Here is a 17,681-nt window from a genome sequence, read left to right as displayed (position 1 = left end):
ACTGGGGGCGGTCTCACTGGGGGGGTTAACTGGGGGGGTCTCACTGTGGGGGGGTCACTGGGGGCGGTCTCACTGGGGATGGGTCACTGGGGGCGGTCTCACTGGGAGGGGTCACTGGGGGGGGGTCACTGGGGGTGGTCTCAATGGGGGTCTCACTGGGGGGGGGTCACTGGGGGCGGTCTCACTGGGGGGGTTAACTGGGGGGTCTCACTGTGGGGGGGTCACTGGGGGCAGTCTCACTGGGGATGGGTCACTGGGAGGGGTCACTGGGGGGGGGGGGTCACTGGAGGGCGGTGACCCAGTGTCTCCATTTAAAGGGGATGAAGGTGAAGCTCCACAGGCGGCCCTGGTGTGGGACTGTTCCTGGGCTGGGGCAGTGTGCACACAGGCTGCAGTGCACATTGTCACTGGAGAAGTGTCCTTTACATGTGGCCTTTATTGTTCGTGCTGCCTGTTTACAGACGGGGGCGGGGGGGGGGGGGATGTATAAGTTACCCGGGCGGTTGCCGGGGTAACGGCGGAAGTGACGGTGCAGGTAGGATCGGGCACCAACCTGAGCCATGGATACAGGGAGCACCATGGGCACCGTGCGGGGCAGGGCCGTCCTGCTGCTGCTGTGGGCAGGTAGGGCAGGGGGCGGCATCCTCTCCTCTCCTCCCCCTCTCCCTTTCCCCTTCCCTCGCTCTCACTCACCCCCTCCCACTCTCTCTCCCTATTCTTCCTCTGTTCCCCTTTCTCCTCTCTCCTTTCCCCTTCTCTCTCCTCCCTTCTCTCGATCTCCTTTCCACTTCTCGCGCTCTCTCTCTCTCTCTCCCGATCTCGTTTCCCTCTCTCCTACTTCTCCCGATCTCCATTCCCTCTCTCTCCTCTCTCCCATCTCCTTTCCCCCCTCTCTCCTTCGATCTCTCTCCCATCTCCTTTCCCCCTCTCTCCTTCTATCTCTCTCCCGATCTCCTTTCCCCCCTCTCTTCTTCTATCTCTCTCCCGATCTCCTTTCCCCCCTTTCTCCTTCTATCTCTCTCCCGATCTCCTTTCCCCCCTCTCTCCTTCTATCTCTCTCCCGATCTCCTTTCCCCCCTCTCTCCTATCTCTCTCCCGATCTCCTTTTCCCCATCTCTCTCCTTCTATCTCTCTCCCGATCTCCTTTCCCCCCCTCTTTCCTTCTATCTCCTCCCGATCTCCTTTTCCTCCCCTCTTTCCTTCTATCTCCTCCCGATCTCCTTTCCCCCCTCTCTCCTTCTATCTCTCTCCCGATCTCCTTTCCCCCCTCTCTCCTTCTATCTCTCTCCCGATCTCCTTTCCCCCCTCTCTCCTTCTATCTCTCTCCCGATCTCCTTTCCCCCCCTCTTTCCTTCTATCTCTCTCCCGATCTCCTTTCCCCCCCCCCGTCTCTCCTTCTATCTCTCTCCCGATCTCCTTTCCCCCCTCTCCCCTTCTATCTCTCTCCCGATCTCCTTTCCCCCCTCTCCCCTTCTATCTCTCTCGGTGCGCCGATGTTTTTTTAAAAGATCATTTGAAAACGAAACTCCTTTTGGATTGTTTAATTCCCGCGGAACGTTTGCTTTAATGGGTTAAATGTGTGTTTTTCAGTAACTTTTCTCACTTCAGAGTGATTTACAGTATCTTGTGTTGTCTGACTTGAACTGCCCGGGGCTCGACCCGTAGCCTCCAATTTTAACTCCTGTGCTTTGTCCGGAAGGACCTTTGCGCCTGGGTTCCTCTCCAAGCGCTTCTGGTTAAACATTTAGTCAGCACTGGAGAGGATTCGGTCTGGGGGCTACTTTGCCTGGATTGGAAAAAAATGGGATTTTTGAAAGATCAGGAATTTTCCAAACCGTTGAGTGTTTCTTGTAACAAAAAGGAATACATGTGTGTGAAAGCTAACTGGTTTGGGGAGAACTAATAAAAAGTCTGCACTTGCACAGCATTTGAAAGTAAACTAGATAAATACTTGTGGAGCAAGGGAATGTTGGTTGTGTTTGGGTTGAAAAGGGAGGAATGGGGTGGTTGTGACTTGTTGAACCGGTTGGTGTGAGCTGGTGCAGTGTTTCATTGTCATGGATGGCTGCTGAGTTTGCTGTCTGTCTCTGGTCAGTGTGATAATGGATGAAAAGCAGCCAGCAGGAATAATAGGCTTTATTGCCATTGCCTCATCCTCCTTTTATTCTCGCGTTAGACAATGTCTGGTGACTGTCATTGTGCTGGGGCAGACGTGGGCTTGGAATGATATAGAAATGTATTTCATACCGGTGGGAGAATGAATGGTTCAGATCTATAGTTCGAGGGTTCAAAGAGGGCACACACAGTTTAAAAGTCACTGTAGCAAAATTCTACTTAGCAACTTGCATTTGTATAGTGCCTTTAACATAGTAAAATGTCCCATGGTGCTTTTACTCCATGTATGAATGTTTTGTGTTTCCAAAATATATTAAAAAAAATTAAGGTGCCTTATCAAGGGGGAACCAGTGGATGTGGCGTATTTGGATTTCCAAAAAGCATTTGATAAGGTGCCATGTAAAAGGTTACTGCACAAGATAAAATATAAAAGTTCATGGGATCGGGGGTAATATATTAGCTTGGATAGATAATTGGCTAACTTACAGAAAACAGAGTGTCGGGATAAATGGATCATTTTCCGGTTGGCAAAAAGTGACTAGTGGGGTGCCGCAGGGATCGGTGCTGGAGCCTCAACTATTTACAATCTATATTAATGACTTGGATGAAGGGACTGAGTGTAATGTAACCAAGCTTGGTGATGATACAAAGATGGGTGGGAAAGCAAATTGTGAAGAGCACACAAAAAATCGTACAAAGGGATATAGGCAGGCTAAGTGAGTGGGCAAAAATTTGGCAGATGGAGTATAATGTGGGAAAATGTGAGGTTATCCACTTTGGCAGAAAAAATAGAAAAGTAAATTTCTAATTTAAATGGAGAAAAATTGCAAAATGTTGCAGTACAGAGGGACCTGACCTTCAGTACTGCAACATTTGTGCATGAAACACAAACAGTTAGTATGCAGGTACAGCAAGTAATCAGGAAGGCAAATGGAATGTTAGCCTTTATTGCGAGGGGGATAGAGTATAAAAGCAGAGAAGTCCTGCTACAACTGTACAAGGTATTGATGAGGCCACACCTGGAGTACTGTGTACAATTTTGGTTTCTGTATTTAAGGAAGGATATACTTACATTGGAAGCTGTTCAGAGAATGTTCACTAGGTTGATTCTGGAGATGAGGGGTTGACTTATGAAGATAGATTGAGTGGGATGGGCCTACACTCATTGGAGTTCAGAAGAATGAGAGGTAATCTTATCGAAATATATAAAATAATAAGGGGGCTAGACAAGGCGGATGCAGAGAGAATATTTCCACTCATAAGGGAGACATAGTCTTAGAATAAAGGGCTGCCCATTTAAAACTGAGATGAGGAGGAATTTCTTCTGAGGGTTGTAAATATATTGAATTCTCTGCCCCAGAGAACTGTGGAGGCTGGGTCATTGACTATATTTAAGGTGTAGATTGACAGATTTTTGAGCGATAAGGGAATAAAGGGTTATGGAGAGTGGCTATGGAAGTGGAGCTGAGTCCATGATCAGATCAGCCATGATCTTATTGAATGGTGGAGCAGGCTCGAGGGGCCAAATGGCCTACTCCTGCTCCTATTTCTGACGTTGCTTTGATTGTGAGTAAAATTTTAAACCTCTTCTGCACTCCCCACACTTGAAGTGAGATCACTGTTTGAACGTGTGAGATGCACCAGTCAATTTGCGCAGAACAAGCTCCCACAAATAGTAATGAGCTAATGATCAGGTAAACCCTTTTTGGTGATGTTGGTTGGAGACATCTGAGAGAACTCTCTTGCTCTTCTTTTGCCATGGGATCTTTTACGTTTACCTGAGAAAGAAAGACATGCATTTATATAATGCCTTTCATGACCTCGGGATAGCCCAAAGCGCTTTACAGCCAATTAAGTACTTTTAAAGTATAATCACTGTTGTAATGCAGCAGCCAATTTGCACAGAGCAAGCTCCCACAAACAGCAATGTGATAATGGCCAGTTAATGTTTTTTTAGTGATGTTGATTGAGGGATACGTTTTTACATCCACCTGAGAGGGCAGAGGGGGCCTCGGTTTAGCGTTTCATCCAAAAGACGGCACCTCCGACAATGCAGCTCTCCCTCAGCACTGCATTGGGAGCGTCAGCTGAGATAATGTGCTCGAGTTTCTGGAGTGGAGCTGGAACCCACAGCCTGCTGACTCAGAAGGGAGAGTGCTACCCACTGAGACAGAGCTCAGTGTAATTGGGGCAGTGGAGAGTTCTGCTCTGGTTGGTGTTAATGTGGTGGTTTGCAGATTTTCCCGTTTAGGAGGGAAACGTTGACACACTCTCGGGGACCCTGTCCTAACTTCTGAAAGATGTTGTCACCTACCCAAAGGGAAACTCTACAGAAAATGCCTTAGTCTACAGCACTAGTCATAATGTGCTGGTAAGTCAAATGCAGGACCGGCACAATTGTGCCAGAGGGACTGAAATCTGAAGCTTGTGGATTAAGGCAATTTATTTGAGCAGGACTTAAAAAATAATAGTAATTTGAGATGACATGGTCAATGTAATATGCTTATGGTTCTGAAAGCCCTCCACCACCAGGAAATTTCCTCGCGTCATATCTGGGACTGTTGTAGACTTATTAATAGAGATTGATTACAAGGATTAGTCAACAACTCCAATTATTGTATCACGTGACAACCAGGACAGTAGAAGGTGAACTAGATGGACCTTGGTCTTTTCTCTTCTAGCAGTTCCTATGTTCATCTCCATTTTCACATCGTTACCTGGTCCTTGCTGAGCTCTGGCAACTCCCCAGCAACTTCGGAAAACTCATCTTCGGATCCACACGCAGCCTTGTCCCTTCCTGGGGCAACCTCTCCAGCCGCACATCCCCATCTCCCGCACTTTGCGCTTCATACTTCTTGTTCGCTGCTTGGGTTTGCTCCACTATTGGATTGTACTTGGTGGGACCCTGCTACAATGGCCTCACTGTGTCATTCTCCCCATTTACGCTGCCGCCTGATGCAGTTCTTTATCAGGTGCTGGGCTGAGGGGTTGGTAAATCTGTTGATCTCTAAGACTGAAAAAAAAGGAGGGACTTTCAACGGACTTATTCTGTGAAAACACAATTCTGTTGCTGAATCTTTTTTTTCATTCATGGGCATCACTGGCAAGGCCAACATTCATTGCCCATCTCTAGTTGCCCGTGAGAAGGTGGTGGTGAGCTGCCCTCTTGAAACGCTGCAGTCCGTGTGGTAAATGTACGTGTGGTAAAAGGCGAGGGCCCAGGGGCAGCACGGGCCAGCCCACACTGCGATATGTGCGCGCACTAGGTCCGTGCAGCAGAGCAGATCTCCAGTCGTCTTGGTTAACCCTTGCCACTGGACCAAGACCAAGCTCTGTCAAACCCGTGCGGTGGCTGGTGTGCAACGGTCACCCCACGTTAAAAAAAATCTGCGCACAGGCATCTTCCACCCTTCAATATGCAGTTTGGGATCCAGAATATTAGGTCCTTCATTGAAACACCTGTGAACTCATCCCTTTTCGGCGTGGAAGCAAGTCATCCTCGCTTCGAAGGAATGCCTATGATGATGAAATGTACTCTCACACTGCTGTTCGGGAGGGAGTTCCAAGATTTTGATTCAGTGACGATGAAGGAATGGCGATATATTTCCATGTCCGGATGATGTGTGACTTGGAGGTGATGGTGTTCTCAAGCACCTGCTGCCCTTGTCCTTCTAAGTGCTGGAGGTCGCGGGTTTGGGAGGTACTGCCGAAGAAGCCTTGGCGAGTTGCTGCAGTGCATCTTGTAGATGGTACACACTGCAGCCACAGTGGTGGAGGAGGGAGTGAATGTTTAAGGTGGTGGATGGGGTGCCAACCACGCAGGCTGCTTTGTCCTGAATGGTGTCGAGCTTCTTGAGTGTTGTTGGAACTGTACTCATCCAGACAAGTGGAGAGTATTCCATCACACTCTACCCTGCAACATAAAATGAAAGCAACCCCTTAAATAAGGGAGTGGGACAACTTGTCTTTATTTAGTGCCGTTTAGTACACAGAGTGTTGTTATGTAGGCAAACATGGCAGCTAGTGTGCACATACCAAAAGTCCTACAAAATGCATTTGTGTAGAGCCTTTAATGTAATAAAACAGCCCATGGCACTTCATAGTATTGTCAGACAAAATTTGACACTGAGCCACATAAGGAGATATTGGGGACAGATGCCAAAGAGTTCGGTTTTATGAGTGTTTTAAAGAAGGAGAGGAGAGATTTAGGGAGGCAATTCCAGAGGTTCTGGTCGAGACAGTTGAAGGCTAATGATGGAGAGGAAGAAATCGGGGGTGGACAGATGCAATGGACAAACTGGGAATATGGAAGAGTCCTTGCAGGAAGCGGGGTGGGAGGAAGTGTCATTGAGGTTGCTATGGATGTTGGTTGGCTTATTGCAGGCATTCTTGGACAGAGCCGCAAACACTTCTTCCAGGTGAATCATCATCACCGTCATTATCATCATAGGCAGTCCCTCGGAATTGAGGAAGACTTGTTTCCACTCCCAAAGTGAGTTCTCTGGTGGCTGAACAGTCCAACACGCGAGCCACAGAACCTGTCACAGGCGGGACAGACATTCGTCGAGGGAAGAGGTCGGTGGGGCTGGTTTTCCGCGCGCTCCTTCCGCTGCCTGTGCTTGACCTCAATGCGTTGAGACTCGAAGAACTCAACGCCCTCCAGGATGCACTTTCTCCACCTCAGGCGGTCTTCGGCCAGGATCTCCCAGGTGTCAGTGGTGATGTCGCACTTTACCAGGGAGGCTTTGAGGGTGTCCTTGTAACGCTTCCACCTTTGGCTCACTTACCATGACGGAGCTCCGCATAAAGCATTTGCTTAGGGAGTCTCGTATCTGGCATGCGAACTATGTGGCCTGCCCAGCGAAGCTGACCGAGTGTGGTCAGTGCTTCAATACTGGGGATGTTAGCCTGGTCGAGGACACTGATGTTGGTGCGCCTGCCCTCCCAGGGGATCCGCAGGTGAAACAGCGATTTACTTGTACCAGTCCCGATCCACCACCGCCACTCTCCTCCACCTGGCTGAACTTGCTCTTACATTAAAACAACTTCTCCTTTGACTCCATTTACTTCCTCCAGATAAAAATGGTGTCGCTATGGGAACCCCGATGGGTCCGAGCTATGCCTTCCTTTTTGTGGGACACTTGGAACGTTATTTGTTCCAGTCCTACTCGGCGTCCCTCCCTCACCTCTTTTTCCAGTACATTGACGACTGTATCAGTGCCGTTTCCTGCTCTCACCCCGAACTTTGCTTCTGATTTCCACCTTCTGTCTCAGACTCTTCCCTCCCTCAAGTTCTCTACGCACATTGCTGGGGATAGGCTGTCAACCAATATCTGCTACAGGTACAAATCCACTGACTCCCACAGCAACCTTGATTACACTGTAGTGGGAAAAATGCTTGAAGCTATCATTAAGGAAGAAATAGCAGGACATCTAGTTAGGAATAGTGCAATCAAGCAGACACAACATGGATTCATGAAGGGGAAATCATGTTTAACTAATTTACTGGAATTCTTTGAGGATATAACGAGCATGGTGGATAGAGGTGTACCGATGGATGTGGTGTATTTAGATTTCCAAAAGGCATTCGATAAGGTGCCACACAAAAGGTTACTGCAGAAGATAAAGGTACGCGGAGTCAGAGGAAATGTATTAGCATGGATCGAGAATTGGCTGGCTAACAGAAAGCAGAGAGTCGGGATAAATGGGTCCTTTTTGGGTTGGAAATCGGTGGTTAGTGGTGTGCCACAGGGATCGGTGCTGGAGCCACAACTGTTTACAATATACATAGATGACCTGGAAGAGGGGACAGAGTGTAGTGTAACAAAATTTGCAGATGACACAAAGATTAATGGGAAAGCGGGTTGTGTAGAGGTCACAGAGAGGCTGCAAAGAGATTTAGATAAGTTAAGCGAATGGGCTCAGGTTTGGCAGATGGAATACAATGTCGGAAAATGTGAGGTCATCCACCTTGGAAAAAAATACAGTAAAAGGGAATATTATTTGAATGGGGAGAAATTACAACATGCTGCGGTGCAGAGGGACCTGGGGGTCCTTGTGCATGAAACTCTTTTTGGAGTTTATCTGCAAAACAAAAAACATTAAACCGTGCCACCCGCCCTGAATGACACAGCAGACATTTACAAGGCCCCCTTTTTTTTTTTTTTGTGTTTTTCTTTTTTTTGGGGTTTTTTTTGGGCGCTAAAATCAAATTTTTTCCAGTGCCCCCTATAAAAGGGGAGGGGGACACTAAAAGCACCGGCAATTAAAACAAATTAAACTTTAAAACGTAAAATCAAATTAAAATTTGGTTGCCGGGTGTGATGATGCACTCCAGTCCCTCCGGTGCCCACCTCTCGCGGAAGGCCGCGAGCGTACCGGTGGACACCGCGTGCTCCATCTCCAAGGACACCCTGGACCGGATGTAAGAGCGGAAGAGAGGCAGGCAGTCAGGTTGAACGACCCCCTCGACCGCCCGCTGCCTGGACCGGCTGATGGCACCCTTGGCCGTGCCGAGGAGCAGTCCTACAAGGAGGCCTTCGGACCTACCCGCTCCCCTCCGCACAGGGTGCCCAAAGATCAGGAGAGTGGGACTGAAGTGCAGCCAGAATTGCAGGAGCAGCCCCTTCAAATAATAAAACAGGGGCTGCAATCTCGTACATTCCATAAAAACATGGAACACGGACTCTTCCAGACTGCAGAAATTGCAGGCGGCCTGGGAGTCCGTGAACCCGCTTAAAAATTTATTGCACGGCACTGCCCCGTGCACCACCCTCCAGGCCAAGTCCCCGATGAATAGTGGGAGGACCCCTTCGTAGAGTGCCCTCCATCGGGGACCCCCGCCTCCTCCGGACGGCAGGATGGTACGCCATGGCGTGTCCGGACGGCAGGCGAGGATGGCAAAGTTGAGAGTGTGCAGGAGCAGCCCGTACAGGAAACCCCTCCGCGCGGAACTGAAAGGCACGGAGGGGATTTCCCCGAGGCGGCTCAAGTTGTGAGGCGCCGGCCCCCGAGGGAGGTTCCGGGGTTTGGCGCCGATGAGGAATTCCGTCCGGACGGGGGTCAGTTCGGACGGGATCTCCCCACGTGCTTGAGCCTCCTCGATGCACCTAACGGAGTCAGGGCCCAGAGCTGTTTTTAGCGACTCGATGGCATCGGCCGCGCGGCGGACGTCGGCTGAATTTAGGCGCCGTGCCAGCGTGCCTGGTGCCATCTAGCCCGCTCCTCCGCCATCGAGCAGGTCCCTGACCCTGGTCACCTCACCAGCCACAGCCCTCTCTTCCGACCGCCACATAAAACCTCGGTCGTGGAGGTACGGATTCCCGAGCAGCGGCTCCTGCAGGACGGCCGCCACTCCAGCCGGCGGAGAGCTGCGCTTGGTGGAGACTTTGTTCCAGACCCTGATGAGTTCCTTGTAAAAGGCAGGCAGCTCCCGGAGGGCGGTCCTGACACCCCCCAAGTTCACAAGCAGGAGCTGCGTGTCGTAATTGAGGTCGCGCTGCTGGCAGAAGAAATACGTCGCCAGAGCACACCACCTAGGAGGGGGCTCGACGTAAAGGTATCTCTGCAGGGTCTGAAGACGGAAAGTCGCGAGCTGGGCGCTGACGCACACCAACGACTGACCGCCCTCCTCAAGCGGGAGACTCAAGACCGCGGCAGAGACCCAGTGCTTCCTGTTGTTCCAGAAGAAGTCCACCAGCTTCTTCTGTATCTGGCGACAAACGCAGGGGGAGGGGTCAAAGTGACCAGCCGGTACCACAACATTGCGGCCACCAGCTGGTTTATGACTAGCGCTCGACCCCTGTAGGACAGCACTCGGAGCAGTCCTGTCCAGCGCCCTAGGCGAGTGGCGACCTTGGCCTCCAGCTCCTGCCAGTTCGCCGGCCAGGCTCCCTCGTCGGGGCTAAGGTAGACTCCCAGACAGAGGAGATGGGTCGTGCTCCAGGCAAAAGGCCTGAGCTCCTCCGGCAGGGAGTCCACCCGCCACTGACCCACCAGGAGTCCGGAACATTTCTCCCAGTTGATTCTGGCGGAGGATGCGGCCGAGTAAATCTCTTGGCACTCACGCATCCTCCGCAGGTCAGCGGGATCCTCTACCGCGAGGAGCACGTCATCGGCGTGAGCCGAGAGGACGACCTCCACGCCCGGCCCTTGCAGAGCCAGTCCCGTCAACCTCGTCCGCAAGAGGCGCAGAAAAGGCTCCACGCAAACGGCGTATAACTGGCCGGACATGGGGCATCCCTGGCGCACCGCTCTCCTAAAGCGAAGGGGCGCCGTCAAGGACCCGTTAACCTTAATCAGACACTCCGCGGCGGCGTACAAAAGTCGGATCCGGGCGACGAAATGCGTCCCGAACCCAAAAGCGCGCAGAGTTCCGAGCAGATAGTCGTGATCCACCCTGTCGAACGCCTTCTCTTGGTCGAGAGATAGGAAGGCGACCGACAGACCAGCCTCCTGGGAATAATGGATGAGGTCCCGGACCAGATGGATGTTGTCGTGGATTGTCCGGCCCGGGACCGTGTAGGACTGGTCGGGGTGGATCATGTGGTCCAGCACGGCACCAAGGCGAGCAGACATCGCCCTGGCGAAGATTTTGTAGTCCATGCTGAGGAGGGAGACCGGGCGCCAGTTCTTAAGGAGGCGGAGATCGCCCTTCTTAGGCAGCAGGACGATGACTGCCCTGCGCCAAGAGAGGGGCATCTCCCCGGTCGCCAGACTTTCCCCCAGGACCCGCGCGTAGTCGCCCCCTAGGACGTCCCAGAACGCCCTGTGGAACTCCACGGTCAGCCCGTCCAGCCCCGGGGATTTTCCCCTCGAGAGCCGGTCGAGGGCACCGGTCAGCTCCGCCAGGCTTAGCGGAGCTTCCAGATTTTCGGCGCCCTCCAGGCTGACCTTCGGCAGGTCCTCTCACAAAACTCTACGCGCTTCCTCGCTGGACGGATCCGGAGAGAACAGAGCCCCGTAATACTCACGGGCCCTGTTGTTGTCGCCCTCCGGATCCGAGACGAGAGAGCCGTCGTCGGCCAGCAGCGTCAAGAGCTGCTTACGGACACTCTGCCTTTTTTCCAGCGAGTAGAAGAAGGGGGTGCCGCGGTCCAGATCCCGCAGGAACCGGATCCGCGACCTCACGAACGCGCCTCGGGACCCGACGAGCTGCAGGTCCTTCAGCGCGGCCTTATTCGCTTCGTACACCGTCCGCAGGGCCGGGTCCTCGACGACTTGACCGAGACGGGATTCCAGGTCGAGCACCTCTTTTTCTAGGCGCCCGACCCTGGCCGCCCGCCTCTTGGTCGACCCCCTCGCGTACTCTTGACAGAAGACGCGGACGTGAGCCTTGCCGACGTCCCACCATAGCCTCAAGGAGGGGAAGCCCCCCTGCTTCCTTCTCCAGTCAGACCAGAATCGACGGAACGAGTCCTGGAACCGCACGTCCTCCAGCAGCCGGTTGTTAAAGTGCCAGTACGCGGATCCCGTCCTCGCGCGGAGCGAAGCGAGCTCCGCCCACACCAGGTGGTAGTCCGAACACGGCACCGACCGCATGGAGGCCGCCGGGACGCAGGAAACGTACGCCCGAGACACGTAAAGGCGGTCGACTCTAGACCATCCTACTCCAGGCCTCACCCAAGTAAAGGCGCTGGAGTCGGGATGGAGATTTCGCCAGACGTCCACCAAGTCGAAGGACCCGACCAGGTCCCTCAACTTCTCCATCGCCGTCATGCACTGCGGGGCACCGGAGCGGTCCCTCGCCTCGAGGGTGCAGTTAAAATCCCCCCCGAGGACAATGCAGTCGCCGACGTCGACGGAGCCAAGGAGAGCGGACACCTCTTCAAAGAAGCGCGTTTGCTGCGGGCCGGGCTGAGGGGCGTACACGTTCACGAGATGGAGCGGCACGTCCCCCAGGCGAACCGTTACGTGCAGCAAGCGGCCTGGCACGGGCTCCTCGACCCCCAAGATCTCCGGCTGAAAATGCGGGCCCAGCAAGATGGCCACCCCACTAGAAGTGGCGGTGAGGTGGCTCATGCGGACCTCTCCTTGCCATTCCAGGAGCCACGTGGCTTCGTCTCCCGGAACGGTGTGGGTTTCTTGCAGGAAGCACACTGCATATTTCCCCTCCCGCAGGAGCGAAAAATTGTCAAATCTACGGCGTGCCCCTCTGCTGCCGTTGATGTTGAGGCTGGCTATGGTTATCTTCATGGCAAAAGCATAGTGCGACCTCTATCTTAACCTATTGTGGGGGAGGGAGCGGAGTCTTTTGTTGAACTCCGCTCCCTCCGCAGCCCAGCGAGGAGTCCCTCGAGCTCGCGCTGCTCAAGGTGTTGCGCCTTTGTCAAGGGCCCGCCCGCGGCCAAGGTTTTAACGGCGGCGCGGACGGACCCCCTGATCAGCTCTGGCTCGGACCATTTTTCCAGGGCCAGTCGGGCTAGGTTGCAGCGACCCCGGCTCTGGGCCAAAAAGTCCCGGAGTTCCTTTGCAGGAATGAGGAGGGTCTTAGTGGTGGCCGCGAGCAGATCCACCGCCTCCCTGGCGGTGGTCTCTAGATTTTCTCCCGCGTCCCCCATCGAGTCCCCGTCCTCCTCCGGGAGGTGGCCGCCAGCAGCCGGCCCATCGACCGCACAAGGTACGGCAAATGACCCGGCCGCTCCAACCGGCCCTGGCACTGCCCCGATCCCACCCCCAGGATCGTCGGCAGAGGAGTCCCCACTGGGCTCTTTTAAAAATGGTGCTGGGTCGGGAAACGACAGCGGAAGGGGTTCCCCCTCCGCCCCAGGAACCGGGGAACAGGGAGAGACCCGGCCATAGGAAATCCCCAGGCTCTCCAAGTGCCCCAGCTCCAAAGTAGGGGGCGAGGGTGGGTGTTCCTCCCCCTCCCCGCTGCCACCCCCCGGCCCAGCATCTACAGTTTCATTAAAATTGTTAATTTCGGTTTCTGCCGGGTCGAGCGACTCCCGGGGGAAGTTGGTTAATAGCTGGGCGGGCTCAGGTTCGGCCTTTTCGGCCCCGCCCACCTCAGTCCCCGGGACGCCCGGCCCGGCGGCAATGCATTCCTCCGCGGGCCCCACGCCCCCCACGGACACGCAGATCCTCCACGCCATCCCCGGGAGGCAGAGGCTGACCAGCCTCGACCGGCTCACCCTCCCCGGGGACAGACTCCTCCCGCTTACGGACACTCTGTCTTTTTTCCAGCGAGTAGAAGAAGGGGGAGGAGAAGGGCGGTACCCCGGGCGAGCCCAAAGTGTCGGCGGGCCGCGAAGTGTCGGCGGTCTCCCGGCAAGTGTCGGCACGTCCCCCGGCAGGCCGAATGTCGGCGTGGCCCTCAGCGAGTGTCGGCGTGGGCCGAGTGTCACGGGGCTGCAGAGTGACTTGGATAGGTTAGGTGAGTGGGCAAATGCATGGCAGATGAAGTATAATGTGGATAAATGTGAGGTTATCCACTTTGGTGGTAAAAACAGAGAGACAGACTATTATCTGAATGGTGACAGATTAGGAAAAGGGGAGGTACAACGAGACCTGGGTGTCATGGTACATCAGTCATTGAAGGTTAGCATGCAGGTACAGCAGGCGGTTACGAAAGCAAATGGCATGTTGGCCTTCATAGCGAGGGGATTTGAATACAGGGGCAGGGAGGTGTTGCTACAGTTGTACAGGGCCTTGGTGAGGCCTCACCTGGAGTATTGTGTACAGTTTTGGTCTCCTAACTTGAGGAAGGACATTCTTGCTATTGAGGGAGTGCAGCGAAGATTCACCAGACTGATTCCCGGGATGGTGGGACTGACCTATCAAGAAAGACTGGATCAACTGGGCTTGTATTCACTGGAGTTCAGAAGAATGAGAGGGGACCTCATAGAAACGTTTAAAATCCTGACGGGTTTAGACAGGTTAGATGCAGGAAGAATGTTCCTAATGTTGGGGAAGTCCAGAACCAGGGGTCACAGTCTAAGGATAAGTGGTAAGCCATTTAGGACCGAGATGAGGAGAGACTTCTTCACCCAGAGAGTGGTGAACCTGTGGAATTCTCTACCACAGAAAGTAGTTGAGGCCAATTCACTAAATATATTCAAAAGGGAGTTAGATGAAGTCCTTACTACTCGGGGGATCAAGGGGTATGGCGAGAAAGCAGGAAGGGGGTACTGAAGTTTCATGTTCAGCCATGAACTCATTGAATGGCGGTGCAGGCTCGAAGGGCTGAATGGCCTGCTCCTGCACCTATTTTCTATGTTTCTATGGCCCCAAAGTTGGGGTGGAGGTCGTCCGCATTCTGCGCCTGCCCCCACCGGCCACCAAAATCATGCCGGACGGTGGGGGTGGTGGTGGTGTCGGATAAAGGAATGCCGGATAAGGGCGGTCCAACCTGTATTTCTTTCAATTTAGTATACTGTATTCGCTGCTCATGATGTGGTCTCCTCTACATCAGGGAGACCAAGCGCGGATTGGGTGAGCACTTTGCGGAACTTCTCCGTTCAGTCCGCCAGCGTGACCCTGAGCTTCTGGTCGCTTGCCATTTTAATTCTGTGTGCCACTCCCACCTGACCTCGGCTTCCTACACTGTTCCAGTGAAACTTGAGGAGCAACAACTCCACTTACGATTAGGGACTTCACAACCTTCAACTCGACTTCAATAACTTCAGAGCATAACCACTGCTCCCATTTTTTCCGGACAGCAGATGCTGGTAATAGTTCTGCTGTTCCCATTTACAGGTCAACTGGACCCATCTTTTGTTTCTTTACCTATCCCATTACCATTCCCATTTGCCTTGCAATATCCTCCCTTTGTCTCTAATCTCTCTTGCCTCTCCCTCCTATCACAGACTTTCCCTTTTGTTCTTTCCACCCCTCCCATTCCCACTTCCTTGCCTCTGTACTTGCTTAAAAATTGTTAAACTTCTTAATTTCTTCTAGTTCTGATGACCTGAAGCATTAACTCTCTCTCCACAGATCCTGCCTGACCTGCTGAGTATTTCCAGCATTGTCTGGTTTTTATTAAATTAAATTTAAAGTTGTCAGCTACGGCTCAGTGGGTAGCACACTCGCCTCTGAAGGTTGTGAGCACATGCATCTAGGCTAACATTCCAGTGCACCACTGAGGGAGTGCTACAATGTCGGAGGTCCCGTCTTTCAAATGAGACATTAAACCGAGGCCTTGTCTGCTTTCTCAGGTGGACGTAAAAGATCCCATCTATTTTGAAGAAGAGTAGGGGTATTATCCCTGGTGTACTGGCCAATATTTATCCCTCAATCAACATTACAAAAATAGATTATCTGGTCCTTATCACATTGCTGTTTGTGGGAGCTTGCAGTGCGCAAATTAGTTGTCCCGTTTCCCACATTACAACAGTGACTACACTCCAAAAGTACTTCATTGGCTGTAAAATGCTTTGAGATGTCCGATGGTCGTGAAAGGTGCTATATAAATGCAAGTCTTTCTTTTTGTCTCAGTAGAGGTCCTAGGTTGGCAAGAGCACCATCAAAGGCCACATCGATTTGACTATTTTCAATGGGGATGGGCTTTAGCTAATTACATAAGAACATAAGAAATAGGAGCAGGAGTAGGCCATATGGCTCCTCGAGCCTGCTCCGCCACTTAATACGATCATGGCTGATCCGATCATGGACTCGGGTTCACTTCCCTGCCCGCTCCCCATAACCCTTTATCAATTAAGAAAATGTCTATCTCTGTCTTAAATTTTTCAATGATCCAGCTTCCACAGCTCTCTGATGCAGCGAATTCCATAGATTTCATCTCAGTTTTAAATGCGCGACCCCTTATTCTAAAATTATGCCCTCTAGTTCTAGTCTCCCCCATCAGTGGAAACATCCTCTCGGCATCTACCTCATAATCTTATACGTTTCGATAAGATCACCTCTCATTCTTCCATTGAGTAGAGGTCCAACTTACTCAACCTTTCCTCATAAGTTAACCCCCTCATCTCCGGAATCAACCTAATGAACCTTCTCTGAACTGCCTCCAAAGCAAGTATATACTTTCGTAAATATGGAAACCAAAACTGCACGTAGTATTCCAGGTGTGGCCTCACCAATACTGTATAACTGTAGCAAGACTTCCCTGCTTTTATACTCCATCCCCTTTGGTGTATAGATTCCATTGGCCTTCCTGATCACTTGCTGTACCTGCATACTATCCTTTTGTGTTTCATGCACCAGGTCTCATTGTCTCACTGCGAAACTTGCAGAGAAAAGCAGAGTGAGATTAACATAAATTGAGAGTGGGTACTTGGCAGTGGAATTTTTTGTTAATGCCTTTCATTGTTTAATCAATGCATATGTAATGTCTGCATATTGTTACTTCCTCCTTCTTGATCCTACCAGAGAATGAGTTGTGTGTTCCAATAACGTGCTGACATTAAGCAAACAATTCAAATAAATCCTGATGTTTCCAGACCTAACTAAACTAGCTCAAACCACTGATGCGCATGGAATTCAGATCACAGTGCACGATGCCACATCAATTAAAGCCACATTGGTTTTCACCCCTAATCAGTGTTACCTCTACATTTTTTTTGTGCGCTGCCCCTTTAACTGGCCGCGCAGCCCATTCAGATTTTCGCGTGTGTGCGCGGTTATTTCCATTGAAAAGCCGGTGAGCGGCCTGCGCTGGGCCTCCCCTGACACTGCACTCTGTTTTCTGGGGATCTGGGGAGATTGTGACGGAGATGCGGTGAATGTTTGTGGCGGAGGAGCGGTGAGAGCTCGTGGCAAATGAGGGTACGGGGCCCAGAAAAGCCGAGGGCCCAGGGACAGCACGGATCAGCCCACACTGCAATGAGTGTGCGCACTAGGTCCATGCAGCAGAGCTGGTCTCCAGTCGTCCTGGTAAACCCTTGCCGCTGGACCAAGACCTAGCTCTGTCAAGCCCGTGTGGTGGCTGGTGTGCAACGGTCACCAAATGTTAAAAAAATCCACGCACAGGCATCTTCCACCCCTGGAGTTCAGGACTGGAATATCGGGTCCTTCTTTAAAACATCTGTGAACTCATCCCTTTTGGTGTGGAAACAAGTCAACCTCGATCGAGGGACCTCTTATGAGATGATGACTCTGTTTTCAATGAGCGTTGTCAGTGTGTTCTCCGCCTATACATTTGGACGTGTCGACCGGTGTCTTTCCATGTGTTATAAGGAGTCTAGCGAAGGGATGGTGCACGTTGATTGATCCAGCATTACTAAACCCTTACTCCCAGTGGAGTGCCGAGGGAGCGCTGCACTGTTGGAGGTGCTGCACTGTCGGAGGTGCCACCTTGCAGATGAAACGTTGAACCGATGCTCCGTCTGCCCTCTCGGGTGAATGTAAAAAAATCCCAAGGCACTATTTCGAAGAAAAGCAGGGGTATTCTCTGGTTAATATTTATCCCTCAACAACATCACTTAAATAAAAAAAAAAATCTCATTGCTCAAAAATTAGAAAGTAAGAAATAGGAGCAGGAGTTGGTCATTTGGCCCCTCGAGCCTGCTCCGCCATTCAGTGAGATCAAGGCTGATCTGATCTTGGGCTCAGGTCTCTGCCTGCTCCCCGTTACCCATCACTCCCTTTATCACATTGCTGTTTGTGGGAGC

The 17,681-nt window shown here is 52.0% G+C and overlaps 1 protein-coding gene across 2 annotated transcripts in view; it reads left to right on the top strand.

Moving 5' to 3' along the window:
- Nucleotides 1–481: 481 nt before the first annotated feature.
- Nucleotides 482–17,681, top strand: part of cxadr (CXADR Ig-like cell adhesion molecule) — a 143,206-nt gene continuing 126,006 nt past the window's right edge. For both annotated transcript variants that reach the window (XM_070893231.1, XM_070893230.1), the window contains exon 1: nucleotides 482–624. In XM_070893231.1, the coding sequence (XP_070749332.1) occupies nucleotides 561–624 (64 nt within the window). In that variant the 5' untranslated portion in view covers nucleotides 482–560. The remainder of the gene's footprint in view (nucleotides 625–17,681) is intronic.

Source organism: Pristiophorus japonicus, chromosome 11 (assembly GCF_044704955.1).
Source record: "Pristiophorus japonicus isolate sPriJap1 chromosome 11, sPriJap1.hap1, whole genome shotgun sequence".
Classification (NCBI taxonomy): domain Eukaryota; kingdom Metazoa; phylum Chordata; class Chondrichthyes; family Pristiophoridae; genus Pristiophorus; species Pristiophorus japonicus.
The sequence above is the reverse complement of the archived record's forward strand: the minus strand, read 5'-3'. Positions and strand labels throughout refer to the sequence as shown.